This window comes from Rhipicephalus microplus, chromosome 1 (genome assembly GCF_043290135.1).
Source record: "Rhipicephalus microplus isolate Deutch F79 chromosome 1, USDA_Rmic, whole genome shotgun sequence".
NCBI lineage: Eukaryota > Metazoa > Arthropoda > Arachnida > Ixodida > Ixodidae > Rhipicephalus > Rhipicephalus microplus.
In genome coordinates this window covers 277,012,817-277,037,327 of record NC_134700.1, presented here as the reverse complement: position 1 = coordinate 277,037,327, position 24,511 = coordinate 277,012,817, and the positions used below count along the sequence as shown (strand labels likewise).

The 24,511-nt window shown below is 45.2% G+C and overlaps 1 protein-coding gene across 5 annotated transcripts in view; it reads left to right on the top strand.

Moving 5' to 3' along the window:
- The window catches only part of mtgo (miles to go), a 93,880-nt gene that overhangs the window by 57,179 nt on the left and 12,190 nt on the right, over window positions 1-24,511 (top strand). For all 5 annotated transcript variants that reach the window (XM_075895410.1, XM_075895407.1, XM_075895405.1 and 2 more), the window contains 11 exons: window positions 110-163; window positions 992-1,113; window positions 3,147-3,306; window positions 4,001-4,087; window positions 4,656-4,794; window positions 5,482-5,547; window positions 6,243-6,355; window positions 7,718-7,823; window positions 8,900-9,075; window positions 14,560-14,835; window positions 16,751-17,055. In XM_075895410.1, coding sequence (XP_075751525.1) covers window positions 110-163; window positions 992-1,113; window positions 3,147-3,306; window positions 4,001-4,087; window positions 4,656-4,794; window positions 5,482-5,547; window positions 6,243-6,355; window positions 7,718-7,823; window positions 8,900-9,075; window positions 14,560-14,835; window positions 16,751-17,055 — 1,604 coding nt within the window. The remainder of the gene's footprint in view (window positions 1-109; window positions 164-991; window positions 1,114-3,146; window positions 3,307-4,000; window positions 4,088-4,655; window positions 4,795-5,481; window positions 5,548-6,242; window positions 6,356-7,717; window positions 7,824-8,899; window positions 9,076-14,559; window positions 14,836-16,750; window positions 17,056-24,511) is intronic.

The window sequence follows — 24,511 nt, the reverse complement described above, 5'->3', positions numbered from 1 at the left end:
CCTCCACTTTTCTTCAGCGATCACAAACCTTTATCACAGTTCCATAAATATTGTTCGTTCTTGCCGCATCTTGAGTGGACCATAACTTGTTCCTTTGATGGATCTGCAGGCTCCCTCCGACAATGGATCAAAGATCACCTGCTACATACTCGAGTACGACCAGGTAGGCATTGATGAGTCCAGTACTTCTTACGCTTGCATGCTGTGTGTAGTTGGCTATGCCTGCCTGAACCTTCATTAGCTTAATTAATACTCTACTCTAGGAAGGCACCAGTGTCGATTCTGCCTCCTATGGGGGCAACAATTCTGCTTCCCTTTTGTTTATTTTTTATCTGATGTTTTTGTGTAATAATAAACAGCTCTCTTTTTTTGTGTGTGTGTGTGGGGGGGGGGGGGGGTAATCAAATCACTAAGGTTTTCGAGCTTAGTGTTATGAGCACAGAATAAATTACACTTGTTTTAGCACGCAGTTAGAATTCTTAAATACCTTATAAAGAAGGAATGAATTCTGAAATACCCTATAAAGAAGGAATGCTGCACATCTTTGCTAAAATACGTGATGCGAGAGCAGCATTGAGACAAGGCAAAGCAAATCAATATCACGTGCAAATATCTCCCCTCTAAGCAATCGCTTCCACCGATTGAATTTTTCAGGTTAACTAGTTCGCTTAAAACATCTTTTCCAGTGTATAATCTATAGCAGTAATGTGGTGGGGGTCACTACTCTGCACAGGTCATTATTCTTCTCATGAAACCATGGCTGATGTGAAGGCTGCTTAGCTCGCTATTTTAAATAAGATTCAGTTCATAACACCCTTTGAGACAAAAATGTATAGCGTGGACTATGCCTTTTTTTTTTCTCTTCTCTGTACAAGTGGTCACATTATAGTGAGGCATGTCTCTCCTGCAGCGTGCCTTTCAATTGTACGTGCAGGGTTGCCTATTATATACTTTTACAAACTGCTGTTAACCCGCTCTGTCACATTTGCAGGGTAATGACGGCCAATTCGTGCCCGTGTTCACGGGGCTGCAGAAACAGTTTAAAGTGTCCAAGCTGGCTGCCTCAACTGTCTACAGTTTTCGTTTGGCTGCAACAAATTCAGTGGGCACCAGGCAAGTGTCATCGCTTAAAGCTTGTTTTTCAGGGATTGTAAACCTGCTTGTGGCATAAGAAAAAAGGCTGGGGGCGGCGAAGACAGAGAAAATTATGAAGCTCTTTCATCTGTTTAGCCCCATTAATCATAAATGTTTCTGCCATTGAAACTCTGCCTTATGCTTTTAGGAATTTCAGCATCTTTATAGAGCAACGTCGCACCTAAGCAGTTGAATTAATTTCAGTTTACATTGCAATTACTGCATTACAAATATTGATTGATGTCCCTCTGTGTTTCTCTTGGCCTAATTATCTTTTGAATTCATTTGGTTCTGACCAAAGCACATTATATATGCTTCTCAAGCACTTCAGTAACAGCTCCTGTGATATGCGAGCTAAAACTTCTTATCTAGATCATTCACTTCAAGGCACTGAACGTGAGCTGTTCATCAATCAAGCAGTTCCTCATAGTTGCAGTTGTGGCTTTTGCAACCTACATGCAGCATTCCACTAAACTGAAGGGCTTTACAACAATAGAATAATAATTCAAATTTGTTGTGTAACCTGTGACCTGTCGGCTTGCATGGCCAACTGTAGATATCGGATGATCCAGTCATGTACTCCGTTTTGTGGCTCTTCCGTACACAGTGGACCATGTAGGCATATTTTCGTTTATGTAATGACTAGGCTTGTGCAAATACTGGAATGCTTCGATTATTCGAATTCACTTTGGTAGGAATTCAAATTATTGGAAATTTCGAAGTGCTTGAAATGGGCGAATAGGTGTATATTAAGTCGCACGTAACTTTCCTGTAATCGTTTCAGTGCGGTGTGCTAAGACATCAACTTACCTATTCAGGGCAAATCTGCACTGCTGCAAAGTCCCACTTCAAGGTTAAATGAACATATTACTCTTTTTTTTTTTTTTTAAGTTTAAAAGCTTGTTATACCAGCTCATATGCTCCAAATATAGTAACTTTTAAAACTTGACATATTTTACAGGTCAATAGTTGCATTCAGTCAAAAGTCAAATCCCGCTACTATTCAAACTTGTTTACTTTTTTATTTGTTCAAAATAAGTGAATTTGCACAGGCCTTGCTTAAATTTTCAAGAAATATTGTGCAGACTAGTTAGGTCATGAAAATGTGCCGTTTTTTTTTAATATTATATATACTACAGTGGACTCCTCTGAAACGAAACTCGTAGGGGCAAGAAAATTGGTTCCATTTATGAGAAGTTTTATTTAAGCAAAGCCTACAAAATGAATGAAATATGACTTTATTTCAAAAGCACCAACTGTGGCTGACTGAACAAAAACATTTTAAAGTATACTCTACTACTATAGTATTAAAAAGAAAAATGTTTTTAATATTGCTGACTCGGGAAAAAAAGAAGGTGATAACAATTCGCTTGACCTTGTTCAAGCGTTTTCTCACACTGTAGGAGCGCATTGCTGAAAGGTTGGGCAGGAACTCTGTGCCACCATCGTGTTCAAAGTAGCGCTGCAACAAGATGACAGCATCTCTTGCTGCTCTGTCAACTATTGAAATGGGCTTTGGATCACACACTATCTCATTACCCCTTGAGCATGGGTCCTCATCTGCTATAGGTTCCTCAAGGCTGTCCTCAAGTTCATGATGAGACATCGATTGCTGCTTTGCGTGCACGGACATATGCAATCACTGGATTGGCTTGGCTAGGCTAGCTTTCACATTTGTTTCACGGTTGCTAGACTGCCGTGGCCACTTCTGCCATTCATGGATTTTGCCCGTTTTAGTTTCATTTAATTGATGTAAGCAAAAGAAATGTTCCGATTGCCCGAAACTTTTTATCATTAAATATATAGGAGACCAACCAAATGTGCCTTGATAGTTTCGTTTGTGGCTTTTCCATTTAACAGTTTCGTTTGATGGGAGTCCACTGTATTTGAATTCAATTCTAAATTATTTGGTCAAAATCACTATTTGCTTTGAATTTGCTTCAAACCTAGAATTCTCTATTCGCACTAGCCTGACAGTGATGAGGTTTTTCTCTCTCTCTCTCTCTCTACAGCCCATGGAGTGGTGTGAGCCGGTTCACTACGTGTGGTGCTGCTCCGCCAGCCCCGGACCCACCAAAGGTGCTGCAAGTGACTTGCTCCACGGCAACGCTAGAGTGGAATGCCCGGCCCTGTGATGACTCCTACACCCTCTCCATAGAGCAGGAAGGATCGGTAAGTCTACTTTGCTAATCCCGGCTAATCTGTCTCTATTCTCGCAAAATTTGCATCCTCTTGTGAGATGTCTCTGTAATGTGTGTTGAAGTGTACTTTGCCGTTCAAATCGCCAGTTTCCACGAAATACCTTCCATGCGCACTGTGGGGTAAGTTTACTTTATTTCGTAGTTTCATTTTGGAATGGATATTTTGCCAACGTACTATGGCAGTTCTATTGTAGTGCCATTTTTTGTCAGTGTTGATCAATGGATTTTGATAAAGTTGACGTAGCATTGAGCAGGAATAATTGCTACATTATGCCGCTACTGAAATACCTGCTGTGGTATTTCTACTGTCTGATATCTGTAGGCTGTTGTAGTAGATACTCTTCAATTTTAACTTCAGTTGCTAGCCTGTGCATTGGAATTTATCGTGAAAATGTTGTTTGTCCATGTACTGGGTTATAATTCCCGAGGCAGTTACATTGCCATCTAACTGCTTCGCGCAAAAAAGAAAAAAAGTCATTTATGCATATTATCCGATAGCTGATTCTCTTGCTGTTATAGCTTGAATTATAGGAACTGGGTGAACTAGTGATAAAGCTTTTTTAAATGAGTATAAATGCTGAAACAATCTTTTTAATGTAAGAATGTGTGCCAGTGTAGTGGTTTTCACTTACTTATTAGTGATGTAATTTTATTTCTTACTGCAGCAACATGGCTTCTTGCCAGTTTACAATGGGTCTGACACAAAGTTCACCTGCACACGTCTTGTCCGTAAAACCGAATACAGGTTTCGGGTAAGTTTTCAAGCTATTTTTCTCACTGTTATGACTGAAAAGGAGTGTGTGAAAGCATGGGGGGGCTAGCTGAAATTGGTACACTATCAACCAAGTTAAGATGCATGGAAAAATCAGTGTGAGCTACAATGGTGTGAGAGCTAAAGCCACTTCAGGGTACCTCGCTCAATGATGTGCCCTGTCCTTGTATTTAGTTTTAAGCATTTGACTAGTACTGCTTGCATTAATTTCATGCAAGCGCAGTTTGAACATTCATGCAGTTGTCACAAGCTCGTTAACTTGATGATCTTATTATTGCTCTCATCCTTGGTTGTGCCATTGTTTTATATAGAACCGACCTTCTTTGATTCATTCACTAAGACTAGTGTAATGACGTTATAGATCTGCAATATTTATTGTTCTACCTCTTAGTTTTTGTACGTGAGATACTTTAGTTCCAGCCACTGTAGGACAAAAAGAGGCACAGTTTTCTTTTTTTGTCTCTCCTATGAGGAATGTGTGCATAAATGAACATTTTGAAAGGCACATCACTTTCTCCTAAGTCTCCTCACTTGCCCTCTTTGCACAGTTGGTTGCCCACAATGAAGAAGGCTCAAGCGGCCCGAGCAAGGTCGGAACCCTTCAAACTCTGGCCGATCGGCCGGGAAGGCCGTCCCGTCCCTCTGCTAAGGGCCGCGTCCACAGCAATCACTTTGTTGCAGCTTGGGGTGAGAATCTTCCCTTCACTTCCCATGCAAGCGTAAACTGCGATTTTGCCTTATTGTTGAACAAAGGTGCGTTGCGCTCTGTAACAGTGTGCAAAGCCACATCAACCATGCAAGTTTTCAAAGCTGAAGGCTCTGAAGTTAAGGTGAAGTGCAATCTTTGTACGGTGAAAGACCCCCAGTGGCACAATCGCAGCTGCCGCAATTTGCAGTGTTATTGTAAAGCTCCTAAAGCTTTACAGGTGCTTGATAAGCATTGCTTAGTTGTGGGTACAGCTGGAATGAAAGCTTTAGAGACTACTAGTTCTTAGAAAACTGAATTCCCCAGCAATTACTGACTATTCAGTTGAATCGCACGGTACTTGTCAGTGCGCTTCTGAAATCGAAATTCAAGGCTGCTTGTTGAAATAGTGACAATACTACTCAGCTTTTTGCTGTCTCGTGGTCCTTAAACTTTTGACTCTGACTGTAGTTGATTCAGTGCACACTGTAATCTTATTAAATACCATTACAAGGAGCTGTAAAATTGGTTTTCTGCAACAGTTCATGCATGCCGAGATCTAGTGGAGGCTTTTGAGGGGGTAATGGCTACACATGTCATGGCTACACATGTCATGTCAACAAGAAATGTATTTTATGTACATTTTAGATATTCATGTCTGACTTGAAACTTGCATTTTCATGTTCTAGATGCACCTAAGGATGACGGGGGTGCGCCTGTCACTCAGTATTGCTTGCAGATGGATTCTGGAAAGGGTACGTTTTCATTTCCCAGGCCATTTAAGCTTGAAAAATGCTCAGTATCAAATGTTTACTTATATACAAATAAAATTGGTTGCATACAAATCGTACGTAGAATTAGGTTTGGCTGCTTTTAGGTTCGCTACCGGTCCGGTTCTAGACTGGCTTGGCCAGTTTTCTAGACAGTGGGCTGGTTGCCAGTTCATCATTGACTTTTTTTTTTTAGAGCTGTAGTCGAAGCGTTTTTCTAATCACAGGTATTTTTATACCAGCTATTAATTATTGATATGTCATGTTCAACATTTCAAAACCACCATATGATTATCAATTTGACTAGTAGGTTATCTCAGTGTATTACCTTTGTTGGCTTAAGTGAAGCGATTTAATGGCACTGCATGCCAAAGGCCTGACATGACGTCTATTGTTCAGCATTTATTTAATCTTTTAGTAGCTCAACCGCCCTCCCCCGCCCTAGGTTGTTTTTTGTTTGACAAAAGGTCTCAACCCTAGCTACTCTGAAATTTGATTTTGATTAGTTTCACTGTTTTTACGTGACAGCAACAGATCAGCGGCAGATGCCTTGCATTAGCATACATTTTATTGAACTTTGATGTGTTGTGTCTGAATTCAGCTGTATTAGACATACGTATAGCAAGCAAAAGTTGCCTGTTCTGACTGGAAATTGTCCCAACTGTGCTCTCTTCATACAGGATTTGATTCAGTGTACACTGGCTCGGAAAGGGAGGCCACATGTTCAGGCTTGGATCCGGGTTCCTCGTACAGGCTCAGAGTGAACTGCACAAGCTGCGGAGGCACCAGTGACGTAAGCGCGAGGGATTTCCCAAACGGGCTAGCATTGTCTCGGCTATTACTGTGTCACAGGTACAGGTTGGAAAAGGGCTAGAGACCTCGGATGTCATGGTAGCGTGCCTGTGTGCACCATTTCATTGCTTGATTGAAAAGTTGAAATCAAAGTTGGAAATAACACATGCCTCCTTTTGTGCGTTATACCGTCGCTTTCGCATAAGCACTTTCATCAAGATAAGTTTGTCGCTGTTACGCCGCACCGCCTAATCCCGATCAAGTTTGACGCAGGCGTCCGTGAAATCATGATCGATGAGCCTCATTGTGATGCGCAGATTGCAATCATTCTAATTCCAATTCGGCTTGATTGCCATTAAATGGTGGTCTACCAGCTCACAATCCAGCTCTAGCCTAATCTAGAATGGCAGTTATCACGATCAAAAGTGCCTTTGTGACACCAGTACTAGACATTTGTGGCGGTCTTCGAGATTTTGTTTGAACCAGGGCAACTTGTGGGTCCAATCAGTGTGATAAGCTGCAAAAGCTTTAACGCGAGAGCGTTAAAAAGCTTGTTTTGCAGAAAGTTTAGGGTCAACTTGGTTGTGAGCAAAAAGTCATATTGTCTGTGACCGAAAAATTGAAAATGACTTGAATAAAGTAAATTAGTAAAAATTCATAGCCCGAGAGAGGAAGGGTCCTAAGCAGTCAGCAAGGCAAGCAGGGGTTCTACCACAGAGCCATGATATTTGTTGAATGTCATGTAGTAGGAAAAGTCTTCCTAACGCATCATATATAAGCGCAGAGTCACGCCAGGGTCAACAGATGTGAATTGAGCAACAAGTGGTTATTTAAAAGGTCCAGCGATTACAAAGTGCTCAGACATATTTAATCATCATCGGCAACAGAACCATCAACAAAGTGAACAACTGAATAGGTTTGTGTGTCGCCCTACGGATGGGTGGTGGGCCCTTCGCTGATTCGCAAAAGGAATAATTATGGCATAGTCTTTAAGAACTGCGATTGCAATAGGCATTCAGTGATACTTTGAAACAGCTTATGTTACACCCACAGTCGTTTGTTTTCTCACGGCATGGTTGAGGCATGCACCGAGAATTGAAGAAGGCTTGCGCACAAGGTCCGATTACGCTATGACGATCTGTTCTTGAGGGCAAAGCTCAAGCTTCCTCTAGTTTTTTATTGATCATCTTCATTTTATCTAGGTTTTTTTTTCTAAATATTTCAATAGAGCTTATGGAAATACTAATTTGTCTCTAACCATAGGGATTTGTCTTTTTTTTATCCTATAAAAAGTGCAGGGCTTATTAAGTGTTCTTGTGATGGTGTGTGTACAACTTGACCAACTCTTTCACCACTGTTCCAGTTTTCCGAGGTGTCTACTGTTATAACAACTGCCCTGTGCCCTGGAATTTGCGACCCTCCTCGACTCCACGGGAAACCCAAAGCCATTTCAGCACACCTGCGATGGGGTTAGCATTTCCTCTGCACTTCCCTAATCTAAAGGCATATACGACACAAAGTTGTGTTTATTGCTTTTACATTCATGGGTTCTTACTTTTAAAGGCATTGTTTGGTTCGTTGTAGGCGGTCATTGGTGTAGGTGTCATAATCATGCACCCTCTCATTTTCTTTCTCCTTACTGCCATTCTGCTTCTCTAGAAACTCTTGGAAATAGAGCAATTTTCATTGCAGCATCCAAAAGATCCAAGCAGTGCTTACAATCTAGGATATCTCTGCAACTAAACAGGAGTGTGATGCACATCTCTTATGGTTTAGTGGGCTTTTTCTTCCCTTCACATGCGCCCTATTTTTGCCAAGGCTGTTTCTGAAATGGTGTAAAAGCAGGGTGCGTTAAAAAAAGTGAATGATGTGTGCATATGGCTCCGATGGCTGGCAAAAAATGATTTTTAATGATCTGAAATGTAGTAATTGTATATACGCAGTGTGTAGTAGTTGCATTTTTTTGTATATAATTAAAAAAACTGTCTAATGTGCATTGGTGCTCTGTAAGAGCAACGAGTAACAATGCTGCCAAGAAAAACTGTCTGTGCACTTCTTCTAACACAGCTTATCACTGAGACAGCAGCGGACTTACAGCAGTATTCTGCGGCTTCTGTTATTGCGTCTTCGCCGTTTCACAACTTTTCAGGACAAGCATTGAAAGTGAGTTCCAGACATTATGGTTCAGTGCAGATCATGGGCTCACTGTGATACTGCCCATAGTCTTCAAATGGAACATTGCTGTAAATATTGAGCTGGTAACAGACCTTCATCCTTCATATGAGTGCAAAAGCTCTATCGTACTGATTTTGAGAATGAGCCCTGGTCTGCTCATCCAGGTGCATCTGAAATATACGCGCTTCAGAAATTCATATAACAAAAGATTTTGCACACACAAAGATCGTTATTCTGAAATATCCAATAAGCAGACATTTGCACTACTGAAAAGTTGCTGTACTTGGTTGCTGCGAGTCTGTATGAAGTGTAAACACTCAAATAAGTAATACACGAGGCTCATAACGCACTGGTTTGTGCACTTGGGCAGGAGCAGCGTCGTCAACAGGTGGGGCTGCTGTGACAGCGTATGAGCTCCAGGTGTCGGAGGAGGACGACAGCCAGTCACGAGTGGCTTATCGAGGGCCCGACATGGACTGCACAGTGGCAGGGCTCTCGCCAGGTCGTACCTACCTGTTCCGTGTGCGGGCAGTCAACTCAGTTGGGGTAAGCGAGACGTGTTCAACATTTTTAGGCCCAGTCCCACTTATCTACATCCCTCCCATTTACCAACTTGCCATACCTTCATTTTGCTTTGCTGAACTTTCTCTCTGAGAATATTGGATATTAAGGTTGATACGTGAAACAAAAACAATCATGGTAATGAATAAATTAATATTCTTGGGGGAGTCCTTCAGTAAAACATTTTGTACGCATGGCACGTACATTCATTTTGCTGCCAAATGAGGGCTTACTTGAAACACGCCACAGTGGTCTGACAATTATAGTCCTTTACTACTGACCCAAAGGTTGGGGGATTGAATTACGGTGTGGCAGCTGCATTTCGATGGGGAGAAAAATGCTACACGTGTGTTTCGATTTAGCTGTATGAGCCCCAGGTGGTCCAAAGCCTTCCATGATTGCACTTCTCGTAATTAGGCTTAGGCAAATATTCAAACGAATAATGCAGTATTTATATTCGCTGTGAGTTGAATTTAAATTATTGACAATTTTGAATTATTTGAGACGAACGAATAAGTGCATATTAATCTGCATGTAACATTTTGTAAAGGTGGTTTCACTGCAGTGGAGGGCTGCTAAACAGTGAAAGCACCTGTTTAAGTATATTGTAAGCATTCATTAAGCACATCTACTATCTTTACACATATTCATCATCATGAGTGGTCGTCATCTTCATCTGGTGTGGGGACTTGGCTTGTCTGAGTTCTGTGCCTTGGGCGTGGTCGCTTCATCGTGTCTTCTGGACCTAATAAAGGTTGCCTTCACCGTTACATCACAATATATGAGTTCGCATGTAAACCATCCCCCTGTAGAAATGGTTTCACTGTAGTGAAGTGGTGCAAAGCTGTGAAAACACATAATTGGGAGAATTTCGCACTGCCGCAAAGTCTCACTTCAAGGTTAAATGAAGGTATTACTCTCGCATCAATTCATTTTTTTTTTTCAGTTTAAAAGCTCGTTATACCAACTTATATACTCCAAGTATAGTAAATTTTAAAACAACACATTTTACAGGTGATCGCTTGCATTCTACAGAAAGTCAAATCCTGCTGCTATTTAAAGTTGTTTCCGCCCCGCCGCGGTGGTCTAGTGGCTAAGGTACTCGGCTGCTGACCCACAGGTCGCGGGTTCGAATCCCGGCTGCTGCGGCTGCATTTCCGATGGAGGTGGAAATGTTGTAGGCCCGTGTGCTCAGATTTGGGTGCACGTTAAAGAACCCAGGTAGTCGAAATTTCCGGAGCCCTCCACTACGGCGTCTCATAATCAAATGGTGGTTTTGGGACGTTAAACCCCACATATCAATCATCAAAGTTGTTTCCACTTTCCTTGATAGAAAAAAAAAAATGGCATTTGCACATGCCTTGCTTGAATTTTCCAAAAAAATGAAAGTTAGTTTGGTCATGGCAAATATGCCCCTCTTTCTTTATAATGTGTGGTATATACACTATTCGAATTCGATTCGAGATTGTTCGACTGAAATCGCAATTCGCTTAGAACCTTAAGTTCCCTATTCGCCCAAGCCTACTCACAATCATTATGTTCTGGGGAAATAGGCAGTCGAACCCGGCTACAACGAACGCTGCTTCAACAAAATTTCTGCTACAATGAAAAATTCTCGGTACCCCTTCAGCGATTAATAGGGGTCGATGCATAATCTCCCCACAAAGAAAGCTTTTTCTTGTGCCGTTCCGCTTCAACGAAATTTGACGATGCGATTTGAGGCTAAGATATTTAATGACGTGCAGTAAGCACAATCTTGAACATTTTGATGCATCTTTAAAACATAAAAATACGTCTATGAAGTCTAAAAGACGCCTTGGCACCACCAGAAACCACCGATTTTTACCAAGCATGGTGGCCGCCAATGCTCAATAGTGATGGCAGTGAGACTGCCTTGTTTTTGCCACGGGCTTGCTTATGAGCCGCAAACAATCTGAAGCTGAAGCTTAGTTTCTTACATGCTGCCCTGCTCCTGGGTGCACTTGCGGAATGGTGCCTTTTTGATGCCAGTCAAAAATAGCATAGATTAAGGCATAACTCACTGCCCGACATACCACGTCTGCATCTTGGCGTTGGACAGTGGACAGTGACGGTGGACAGTGCTGGTGTTAGTGTGTTTGTACAACTGCTGGGTTCGCTCATGAAAGCTGTTCATTATTTTCGCATGCTTTTCAACATGGTGTCGCTATTTATGTGTGAAAATTGCATCCTGATGCTGCTGGTAAAAAAATGGAAGGAACCAACGCCTTTCAAATGAAAACATAAAGTTGCGAGTGAAAACACAAACCTTTTTGTCCAAAAAGTCTGTGATGCATTTGTTTTGAAAAGTAGAAACGATTAGGGCTGTCTCGAGTTTATTTCAAGCAGCAGCATGCTCTTCGCCGGGCTCCGTGGCATAAGCTGCATGCTCTGGCTCCAAAGTTGTTGGCCACCTCACAGACACCAAGAGCGAGCAAGACGCGCACGCGCGACACACATGCCAGAACGCTTGGAACAGCTCTTGGCCTGTTTCTAGTCTTAAAACGAGACTTCTGAATTCAGCCAGCATGGTGTTGCGGAGCCATGGAGATGGGCGAAGGAGTTGTGATCAAGAGTGGAGAGCAGATTTGCGAGAGAAGGGCTGAGTTGCGATAGATTGAAGAGAGGGGAGGATACGGTGGGAAGGCCACCTTGAAAACCAAAACGCACGGTAAGAAGGCAGGTCGAATTTTAGGGCCTTTAGGTCGGCTAGCTCGCTTGAAAGGTCTGCAAAATGTGCAACTCTTGCATATAAAAACTTGAAAGTGCCTGCACACGCAGAGGTCTAAGAATCTTTTTGTTGTGCCGATGGGTTTCCGTGGCCTCACAGACTTCGATAATTCGCGATTTGTTCTGCGCAACAGCCGTTTTCACGCTTCTGCACGTGCAGAGGGCATACTGAGCCATGTGTGGAGTGAGCAAGAACAGGCCCCAACACGAAATGAATCGTGAATTATTAGTCTGTGGGGTAGCGTACGTGAGTACACTAGAACGATAATATAAGAAAGGATGCGGGCAATCTGATAGAGGGGGTGGCCGACCATGTTAGCAAATGGTCTGGGCACTCCAGGCCGGCGACGCCAACGACAGTGTCAGCCTTCAAAAACTGAGGGGAGACTATAGTTGGCCGACCGATCTTCGAAAGATGAGTGGTTGTTGGAAAACACGGGCCGTGTCTGGCGATGCGGGGTGGCGGGGTGGTAGGGGGGGGGGGGGGGGGCGGGACAGATGACGGAGGGGTGTGTTACAAAACGCTGTCGGGGAGAGCGGCAACTAGAGGGGCGCGAAGGCAGGGTCGGCGTGTTACAATAAGAATCTATGGGCACGATGCCTGCTTGGTAACCGAAAGTGGCTTCGCTTCCTGGGAAGTCGGCAAAGCGCAGACTCCATTCGCTGTAACTGATCGGCAGCGCTCAGAGACGTTCGTTGTACTGTATAAACCGGACTATAGGTTGCGTGGGAATATAGGTCGACACCCCAAGTTCAGGTTACCGAAAAAGAAAAAAAAAAAGGAAAACAACCCAAACTGCCGAACCATATTTATTCGCGAATTGGGAGCACCGCATCCCGATTGTCGGAGCTCCCCTCTACCACCATCGCAACTGCTCCTATTCATCCGACGAAGCACCACTGCCTTCTGAAGACGAGAGTTTGTCGCTAGCCGCCTCCCACAGTGCGTCGTCTTCAGCGCCATCCAGCGAGTTTCTGATGCAACATTTCTTTGAAAAATTTTCCACCATGGACTCCGGCAAGGAGCGCCAGGCGGAAAGTACCCAGCCACAAACAGTCGCAAGCGGAGGCCTCTGTAGGCGGCTTGTCGGTGTGTTGGGGTTGTCGCCGGACATCCACTCTTGGTATTCCAGCCACACTCGGTGCTTGAATGGCTTGTTTAGTACAACGTCGAGCGGCTGGAGGTTGGACGTCATACCACCTGGTATCACGGCGAGGTCCGTTTTCTCGTCGCCGAGTGCGCGTTTCACTGCGTCGGTCAAGTGAAGTGGCCACGAAACGCATCCAACACTAGCATGCTGCGAAGACGCAGCAGTGCACCTGGCCGACGGTTCCACACCACTCGTATCCATTCGAGCATCATGGCCTTGTCCATGTATCCCTTTTTGTTGACGCGAACGACAACACCGGGTGGGAACACTTCCCTCGGCATTGTCTTGCGTTTTAAAATTATGAAGGGCGGAAGCTTTCTACCATCTGCCGTGCATGCCAGCATGACGGTGAAGCGCGAGTGCTCGTTGCCAGTGGACAGCAGCTTCACATCCTTGGCGCCGCGCTGCGTGATCGTGGTCGACGAAGGCATGTCAAACCACACGGGGGTCTCATCAGCGTTGCCAATCTGCCTCATCATGTAGTCGTTCTGCTCCCGAAGCCCGTTTACAAAGCGCTGAAAGTTTGAGCTTGTCCTCGAACTCCTCCGGCAACTTTTGACAGATGGATGTGCGCCGCCGGAAAGAAAATCCTTTGCGTCGCATAAATCGACGCACCCAAGAGTTCGGTGCATGAAACTCTTCTCTCGTGAGCCCAGCTTCCCGAGCGAGTTCCACGGCTTTCTTGCGAATGGTATCCACGGTCACTGGCAGCGAGCGCGCACGAACTTCCCGCACGAAGTCCGCTAGCTTATCCTTCAGCTGCAAATGAACGGCACTTCGTCCACGAAACGACATTTTTCGGAGATTGCACATCTGCAACTTCCCTTTCTGCGCCTTCCCATAGCGCACGTTTTTTTTCTGATACACCAAAACGGCGCTGAGCAGCCATATTCCCTTCGCTTCTGCGAACTTAACAACATCTAGTTTAAATGCAGCTGAGTACTGCCTCCTCGCACCGCTGGACATATTCAGTGAACGAAAAAAAAAAGGCCACTAAAAATGCAGCGCAATGTCAAGCGGAGCGAAAACTCGGAACAGATCAGAAGCAAATCCCGAACACAAAGAAAACAGACTGCGATTGGATTTGGATGTGGATATGGCCGCGTCTGGCCTTACAAGCACATGCAAGCCATATGTTGCCAGACAGCGTTGCACTTTCGGCTAGAAACCGCTATATAAGACAAGGGGTGACTAGCTTATTATTTTATTGAAAAAATCTCTTCTTATATTCCGGTTTATACGGTAAGTGCGATTTTGTGCAAGTGGGTTTTTGTGCCATTGTGAAACAATGTATATTTTCACGGCCATGCGAATGTTGTAAAGTGCAAATGCACAGAGACTACAGACACACTCGTCAAGTCTTCTTCTGCTGTCTTTGTCCATTCATGCTTTCTGCAATAAATTTTTTTGTGTTCACCTTAACTGGCATTCACTATGCCCACACTTTTTTTCGACTGACCAGTGCTCTCTATCTCACACTTACAGTTCTTTAACTTATCTCGCGCTTCTCTGTTTCACATTTTTACACCACTTTATGCAATCTAACATTTAATTTTGCCTATTTGACAAGGCGGGGCCCTGGTCGGAGCCACTGCATGCGCAGAGTGGTGCGGGTGCCCCAGATCCACCAGCCAACCTGGCAGTCCAGGTGAAGAGCTCGACCTGCGCTGCAGTTTCATGGGACGAAGCAGTCTGTCACGGAGCTCCAGTCTCCGAGTACCAGCTTGAGTACCGTCGCACCGACAGCGAAGATGATGCTGCCTATTCGCAAGTGTATGCTGGACGTAACACCCACTACGAAGCACGCAGCCTCGAGCCAGCCTCGTCTTACTGCTTCCGCGTCATGGTGAGTTCTTCGGCAATTTTTATGTAACCACTTGGCTGGTTTAACTTCGAGAGCAATGGAAATATAAACGCTGTAGAACTAGTGGAATAATTGTGGATTATAGTCTAATATCCAGGCATTGTTAGGGCATCAATGTGGTGACTCTGTAGCACCAAAATGAGAGCTGAAACTTGAGATAACTTCACAAACAGCGTGGAAAGTTGGGCAAGTTGGTAAGATTTCATTTTGGTCGAACTGCACAGTGTAATGAGACAAAATTTTCCTGATTTTTTTTTTTCTGTTACCACACAGTTTCGCCAAAGAAAAAATAAACTTCGCAAGTTAGATTCTACGCAGCAGGTGACAAGAACACTCAAGAAAAATTTAATGCAGAGAGATAAGAAGATGCCTTAATAGATCGGCAAAACAGATAACTGTGACCAGTATTTCAGCTTATTAGGGTTGCTGACTAAAAAAATTGCGGCCTCATCTTATTTATTTTTGCAGCAATGCGTTGCTGTGGGCCTACTAATCATCACATGGAACATTGTTGGTGGCACCATGCGACGATAATTAATTACAGGCTCTTCGTGGCCAGCCAGTCTCATTTTCGGTTTGAGAGAACTCCAAAAACAAGCCGTTGGGTGCAGATGTCAACACCTAGCGTGTGCAATGTTCAACCACATCAGCACACAAGACTGTGATTATTTCTGCATGGTACACATCAAGAAGTTTGTTCTAACAGGAAACAGGACATCAGTGTCGCCAAACACAAGTCTCAATGCATGCGCCTCTATGGACTTCTGAGCAGCCACTAAGTAGTATTGCTTTTAGGTACACTTGACTGTGGCACAAAATAAATTCCGTGAAAAAAGGGGATCAGAAGGGAACAAAGTGAAGCGCTGAACTTCCAGCGTCACTAAGTAGTAGTTTGCTGGAGCAAACACTGCAAAAAGACAAATGGCGGCTATGACATCATCATTACTTGTATCGACTGCAGCATCGTGACATGAGGGAATTAGGAAGGTCACCGTAAGTCATCTTGCTCGATATCGCTCATATACGTCATGTAAGGTACCTTTCAAGCTATGTTCCTTGTTGATATTTTGCAGATGATGTACACATGTTCACAGGAATCGATGCCCCAGGCTGTCCCAGTCACATAATTTCGTGTCGTACCCCTTTAAGAAATGGACATGGACAAGTCATGGGAAGCACACATAAGCGATGATCAGAGTCACAGTCAGGTTATGAGATGGGAAGTACTGCGAGGTACAGCAAAGTGTTAAATGGAGCTACGAAGCTACACAAAATGGAATTAGCTCATGCAGGACAGGGTGGTGTGGAGATCATTGGCCGAGGCCTTCATCTGCAGTGGATGTAAAATAGCCCAGCTGTAACAATGTAGACAAAATGTCATCGTCTTCCACTAGTGGTGAAAGGCTAGACTAGCAGCCAACAGATTATTAACAAGGTTTTAATTAACATTGGCATGGTTTTAAGGCATGGCTGATGAGAAATCTCATCATAGGTAGCTGTGACTCGCTTCCTTGTGGGCAGCTTCTTTGGGTGGCTCGATTTTTTTTTTTTCTACCCGCGGTGGTGACACTGAAGCAGAGGCAACAAGAGTGTCTCTCACGCAACACCAATAACTCTCATCTCCCTTCTGATGTCAATGCCCCACACTGCTTCCACACTTGCCGTTATGTGGCTTGGGGGAATGGGGGGGGAATAGGAGGCAAAGCGCATGCCTGCTGCAAACAATGTTGTCAACGCGCACAGTGACATCGCAGCTAGGTGAAGTTTCTTCTGATCGTGTAAACTGGCATAAGGAAAAGCTTAATAACCCCTTTGTAACATTTCGAGGTCATTGTTGGTACAGCACTCGCTCGTATGTGTGGACTACAGTTTCATTGTCTCGTGCTTGGTCATGCAGGCCTGCAGCAGCGCTGGCTCGAGTACCTTCTCTGAACCGATAGGGTGCAGCACGCCTGCTGGTGTCCCTGGGCCTGTCGGGTCTATGACGTGTGTCCGGGGGCCCACTAGCCTCGAAGTGTCCTGGTCAGCACCTGCGTGCCATGGTGCTGACATCACCCACTATCTGGTCGAAGTGTGCGAAGGACCACCGGTGCATAGTCAGGCACAGGCAGCATCCAGCCCAGCAGCATCGTCATCCGTGACACACACCACTGAGGGCACCCAAATTCTGCTCACAGACTTGCAGCCGGAAACCAACTACAAGTATGTCCTTAAAGCTTTTTCAACCAAGCTTGCAGAACTGAAGTGCTCTCTGTGAAAGCATAAGTTCAGAAAGTGTTTGGCGAGGAAGTGTTTTAAAGCTTTTGCCACTTGTTTCATTTCGACATGCTACAAGAAATTGCATCAATGCTCATGATAAAAGCGGGAAAAAAAAGGAACAATGCACAGTGATGTATGTTTCTACCTTCTGGCCCCCTTGTCATATCTCCTGATGTATCGTATTTACTTGTATCTAGGCTGACCCCCGATTCTAAGCCGACCCTTAAAAGTCCAAAGCCTGGAAAAAAACAAAACAAAGAAACTTATCTTTAATCTGGGCCAAACGAAACAGCGAAGACAGCGTTCACAAAGGGAAAAAATTTCACAAAGGGAAGATGAAACAAAGCAGGCACTTCATGGTGCAGATAACTCGAGAAACCGCAGCTGCTAGTCCTGTTGTGTGTGTGTTTCATCGTTTTTTTTTTTTTCACACTGCTTCTACTTAATTGCTTCACAAAGACGCCACGCTCATTCCGTGTCGTTGTTGCCGACTTCTTTATCGCTGTCTTCAAACGGAGCACAATCCTCAGTGCCATCAAGTGCATTGAATATGCTGCACTTCTTTAAAAGAGTGCACAAAGTTCCCAGGTGGTCGTCCCACGCTACAGCCCCTTCACCGAGGCACATTTCTTTCATCTACTCCTAATTTTTGACTGGCTTGAAGGTGGGCGACTCGATATGACAAACGGCTCGCCTCAACACTCGCCACAAAGATCAAAATGGCGGCCTCACGTGTGTACTTAAGGGGGGACGTGGCAAGTAAAACTAATTTTTTTATTAATGTACTGTTTGTGATGAAATTTGGTGTGTGTATGTGGATGATTGTGAGGATTCCAAATATGAAAACCGTTTTCAAATACCTCTTGTACTTTTTGAGTTACAAGCATAATTATACTAATTAATGCTCTTCACACTTAAAGAGATAATTATTGCTAAATGAAATTATTTTTTCATATTATTATGTTCCCAAAGCATCAACTTGTGCAAAGAAGCTATTAGTTGATTTTTCTAGTTCTTGTAACCATAAATAAAATTTCCAAAACATGGATGTTGTTTTGCGCACACATCGCAGTAATTATAAAATGTGTTCTAAAAATTTTAAATGATGAGTAAGAAGAGAGATAAAGCTTTATTGCACTGCTAAAGGCCTCCTGAGCCTAGTGCAAAAAACGGAACGACTCTATCAGTCTTTGTTAAAAAATGACAGATGTTCTAGCGAAGGCACATAGGCGAAAATCAAGAGTTGAGAAAACTGACTTTGAAAGTTCACTCTTGTTTGGAAGTTCACAACATGCCTAAAACACTCAGAATCCTCCTGGGCAGTAATCCTGAGATGCTGTGGCCTTGGCCTCTGTAGAGCGCAACCCAGTTTTGCGCTTCTTTGTCGTGGAACAATGCGCCTTTTGAGCCCTCTTCACCCTTTTGGCATCCTTTTCGGCTGCTCGCCGCAAAGAGCAGTCTCCTGGATTGAAGCCCAGTTGAGCAGTGATCTCTTGCAGCGCACTCTTGCAGCCACCATTGAAACGGCAGACTGCATCTGCAACTGCACTTTCCACACTTCGAAGGGAGGCGAACTGGCTCTTGGACTGGAGTGACCAAATGAGGCTGTTCATACTCTCCACAGCGTTCTGGGTTTTTCCCTGCGCACACCTTTCAAGGAGCTCTTTGTTCGAGAGGCGCTTGTAGATTGGCAGCAGTGCCACTCGCACGTGAGGGGGCAGTTTATGTTTGTGAGGCGGCAGCGGCTCTCCCTTGGCCAATGCCTGATTGTGCGGGCACCAGGAGTCAGTCCCACTTGGGCACAGGTCGTGGTGTGGATCCTGGTCTGTGGATGTTACATGGTAATAAGTGGCCATGATGGCCCTCTCCATGCCAGGAACATCGTTGGGGTGGCTCTTAATGGCCCAGCCATAATAATTCGTCAACTTCTTTATAAGGCCCTGCGTCAGCCGGCCTTTGCCACCCATGCTCAGTCCTCGGCCTTTGGATTTGTGCTCATCAAGAAGGTTGCGCAAGGAAGTGCCCATTCTTTTTTTCACATGGTTCACACACTCCTGTTTCTTAATCAACATGTAGCCATACACCTTGTCTTGCGTGAGGGCAAGGTACGTACGGCTGTCACCGTCGCAGAGCACATTGATGTATCGAAGCTTGTACTTGGTAAACGATCTTTCAAACATGATCCTCGCTGCTTCTACTTCCATTTGGCCTGCATTAGCATCGGTGTTCTTTTGGCACTGTGGCTTGTGTTTCTCAAGCCACTCCTCATAGTTGTCGTCACCAGGCTTGGGGCCAACAGCACAGCCTTGGCAGTAGTTGGACAGGACACAGTGGTCCAAGACCAAGCCTGTGTACAGCTCGATTACACAGCCCACGCCAATATGACTTCTGTGCCCCCTCGTCATCCACGTGCCGTCGTAAATGACGTCAATGTTGCCTGGCACTCCTCCTAGGTCCTTGTAAATGTCATGCACCTTCTGTGCACTTTCTGCTTCAATGCGGGTGGCAGCTGATGTGGTGGCAGGGTGGCTGTACTTCCTTTGCAGTCTCTGGTAGGACTTGTGGTGCAGTGCTCGATGCGAAATGTCCATCGCAGAAAAAATGTCATTTATGGCAGATTGTTTTCTGCCAACTGACTGCACAGCCCTCAAAGCACGCACGTTTACCTCAAAGGGGTTCGTTTTTTGTTGCCCGGAGCACCTCGGGGACGACCACGCACTGTTCACTATGCCACAATTGTCACAAAAAAGTTCCATCCTCGCCGCGAGTCCAAGGCAGTGCGTAGTCTCGAGGCGTATCGACCCTTCGTCGCACTTTTTGCACTTTACTGACGAAAGCAGACCGTTCAGCATCTTCTTATTTACAATGAAGAATGTGGAGTCCTTACCGCCGTCATTTTCGTCGCAGCCTTCGTTCAGAAGCTCGAGCTTCCGCTTTGAAGCGGATTTCGATGCTACGGCATCCAAAACATCCCGCCTTGTCTGCGCCCGCTGCGCGATTTCTTCACTGCTCGGAATCTGGGCCGAAACTCGCGATAGAATGTTCGACGCGCGCACGCCCGGAGTTGCAACTGCTGCCGACGCGGTGCCACCGCAATCGGGTTCGCGAGAGCGTCCATCACGGTCGACGGCATCCGGCGGTCTGACATACGACGATGTGGCACCTTCCACACTCTCGGCCTCACAACAATCAGCGAAGGGTCTGAGTAGAGGCTCCGTGACGCTTGAAGAGCATGCTCCGTCCGGAACTGCGACTGGGACGGCAGCCGCAGTCGTCTGCCCTTTGTTCCAAGCTTTCCGACGCTTGCCGTACTTGTGGACGCTCCGGAACTTTTTTTGCGACAACATAGCACCGCAGTATGAGCAAGCACTCAGAAGAGACCACCGATGTAAACAAAGCTTGGTAAAAAAAGCACGCGAACTATCACAAAAACAGCCAACTGGCAAAAAAACGAAGCGCACGCCGGATGATTCTCGACTCGGCGGCCGCAGATGCGCTCGCGCTTCCAAGGTTGCCAAGGTGCGCGGCGCAGCTTTGACCAGTAAGAGGTCGCGCCTGCTACCACGTGACCCGCGCAGCCAATTGCCGTTCTTCGTTTTCGTTTTTTTACTTGCTCCTCGCGCTTTTATTTTCACTCGGCGAAATACGAGACCGCGACCATCGGGAAGCCGGCTTTCTCCTCTTTCCAAAGCTACCAAAATGGCGGCCCACGGTCAACAACTTGGCGCGTTTGTGCGGCGTGAACATCACCGTTTCAGGGGCTTTTTTTTCGCACTTTTCGGCGACTAGCCTCGGCAAAAACACTATTTGCGGGATTTGTAGCGCACGTTTCGCTGTAATATTTTAGAACAAGGAAGTTGAAGGTCTGAAGATTACGAAAAAAAATAAATCAGAAAATCGCATATTTTGACCAAAATCGGCACTTTACTTGCCGCGCCCCCCCTTAAGGGGGACGTGGCTTTTGAATCGTGAAAAATGGCCAAAGAAGCGATTTTTCGGAAATCCGATTTTCAATTTCCGTAACCTGTTATCTCTGATTCCAAAATATAATTCTCAATATCTGCCTAAAAAGTGCTTTAAAAAATCGTTTTGTCGCCTGATACGGCGCATAATATCGCGGAAGTCGTGAAAAAAAGCGTGATTTTTCAAGCCACGGTAACTTGGCAACAGCGCCACCAAGAGCCGCGAGCGTTCCTCCACTTTCAGGCGAAAAGAAATGCATAAAAAGCAAAGTCCCAAAGGTTTCGCGCTGAAGCCTCATTGGCTGCGCGTGTCACGTGACAAACGCGGGAGCGCCATTAGTCTCCTGAACAGTTGCCCTTGGCAACGGCGCATTCTCCTCGTACCCGAGTGCGTGCACCTCCCGCTCTCTGCTTTTTACGCCATTGAAGCGCTGAGCCGATATTTCAGTCGTTGGCAGCACGGTTTTGCCGTTAATTCTTTCCAGTGATTATGGATCGGCCACGGTGTAAGAGAAAATACCAAACATTAGATCAATTTGGCAGTTGTAAGCGCAAATCTCCGAATGTGAAACAGAAAGCATCTGACAAGCTGCTGACACGTTGCAGTCTTCTCGGTCAATGACTTCTCGGACCCGTGGCCGCGATCGTCGCTCAACGACTTCTTGAACTTTCGCGATCGTCGCTCGACGACTTCTCGAATCCGCGGCCGCGATCGTCGCTCGACGACTTTTTCGATCTGCGGCTGTGCTCGTCGCTCGACGACTTTTTCGATCCGCGTCCGTGCTCATCGAACACAGATGAAATGGCATCAGTAACTGCCAGTACAATTCAAGCTCGCTTGGAGCCTCATTACATATCGCTACAAGCCTCTCATGAGCGCACAGAGGCAATGAAAGCCTCACTCAAATTCATTTCGGCGACTGAACGAAAAATGAAGCTTCTTGGGGAGAATGTGCAACGCACTGATGTGGAGCTGGCAAAAGAGTTTTTGCTTGCACAGCTAGAAATGATAAATACCTTGTATAAAGATGTTTTGTGCCCAAAATGCTTTCCGTGTAAACTCAATCTTCATTTAGGAACAAGGCATGGTTCGTCAGAATGATATTGAACTGCAATGGCTGTAGCATTGGGTCCACCGAGTGGTCATTGCCATGAATGGAGGGGGGCAAGCTATTGATGTGAATATGCACGCTATTCAAGCTATCAAGACCGCTGGCAAAGGTGCCACTGGTCTAAAGGACTTCTGGTCTATAATGAACATGTTGCATAGGGTCCTACGCCAGAAAACTTATCAAAAACATTTGAAATCAAAGTTCAGATCTGCTGATGAAATGGCTGCAGCGAGTGTTTTTGCCGATGCTGTGATAGCTGTGCGGACTGTTTGCAGCCAAAAAGAGCAGTCATTTACAAAAAATGTTACAGTAGTGTATGATGGGACATGGATGACACGTGGTCATGCATCGCACATCGGTGTCGGCACAGTTATTGAGTTCTACGCCGGCTGGGTGCTTGACTGCGTCTTTCTCTCCAACAGATGCCATGGCTGCACACTTGGGCCAAAAGAAAATGATGAGGGGTATAATGATTGGAAAGAGGCCCATGTTTCTCAAAAAAAACACACTGATGTAAATTCAGGCCGAATGGAGGTCGAGGCTGCAGCAATTTTGTTCAGAAGGTTGCTGGAGAAAAACGTCCTCCAGTACATTTGTGATGGCGATAGTCGTACTTTCTTGGCTCTTTGTGAAGAATGAACGTACGACTTCATTTCATTGGAAAAAGAAGATTGTATAAATCATGTAAAAAAGAGGATGGGTTCAGCTCTGCGAATACTTGTAGCAAAAAGTAAGAAAAATTAACCTAATCAGCCAAATATTACACAAAACTAACCTTCATCCCATGCATCAAGTATGTAAAAGACAGGTGCTTAAAAACCGTGAATATTTTGAAAATGTTGTCACAAACTACATGGGGCAGTGACAGGAAATGTCTGATAAATTTATATAAAAGCCTCCAATGCACGCCTCTAGATTACAGTGCTATAATCTGTCAGTCTGTGATACCATCAGCCTTAAAGATTCTCGACCCTGCCTGCGATAACTTATGCCAGTAATGCACAACCGCACACGTCGGCAGCCAAGAACCAAAAGCCATGTTTATTTGCACTCGCCCCAAACTCTGCGCCTACGAAATGTTGTAGGCCCATGTACTCAGATTTGGGTGCACGTTGAAGAACCCCAGGTGGTCAAAATTTCCGGAGCCCTCCACTACGGCGTCTCTTATAATCAAATGGTGGTTTTGGGACGTTAAACCCCACAAATCAATCAATCAATCAATCAATCAAACTCTGCGCCTACGTGCGCCATCTGTCTCCAATTCACACCTGAACAGTCTCTCTGTAGGGGTCGCTACATTCCCCTTTCTCAACAAGCCTGAAAGTTCAGTCTTTCAGGCTTTCTCACGACTCGGCCTGGTGTCCTGGTTTCTCCACACCTCACGTAAAGTTGTGCCCGATGTTTCTTGCTCCAAGCCTTCAGAGGGTGACTGGGTACCGTCGCTTGACTCATCCTGAAATGTCCGGTCTACGGGTTCTGGCAGTAAATCTGCAGAGTAGGACGGGGCACTGCCACTTGAAGTCGAATCGAAGGGCACCAGGTCTTTCCTGTTCTGTTAGATAACCCCAGTTGATGTTTCCACAATATATGAACACGGCCTCTGCGCTAGGCTTAGTACCCTAGCGACACAAGGAATGTCTTGCACCCATACATCCTCTCCTGGCATCAATAATCGCAACTCCCGAACCGCATGATGTCTGTTGAAGTTGCGCGCTTGCTTTTCTCTGGCTTCTTTATCCTTTGTTTTCGCTTTGGAAATAGAAAGCCATTTTGGAGTGAGAGCCTTGTCAATTTTGGGAATCGTCTTCAGACGTCTGCCCATCAAGAGTTGAGCCGGGCTGTAGCCTGTTACTGCAGGAGTGTCTCGATATGCCATAAGAGCCAGGTAGATGTCTTTTGATTTCAGAAAGATATCTTTCAGCGTACGTACCATCCGCTCAACTTCTCCATTTGCTTGTGGGTATCGCGAACTTGAGGTAACGTGTGAGAAACCGTAAGCTTTGCTGAAATCTCTGAAAGCTTCCGATTCAAATTGCGGTCCATTGTCAAAGACGACCCCTGACGGGACTCCGAAATGAGCAAAGCAGCTCTTAATGTCTGGTATTACCGCTTGAGATGATGTTTGAGCCAGCCTGATCACCTCAGGGTAACGAGAGAAGTAATCCACAAGGATAACATATTGTTTACCTTGGAGTTCAAAAAGATCCACGCCTACTCGTTCCCAGGGATCCTGTGACGTTGAAGTAGACATGAGGGGTTCACTGTGTTGAACTCTCGTTGAAGTGCAGTCTTTGTAGCCCGTAACCATCTTTTCTATTTGGCTAT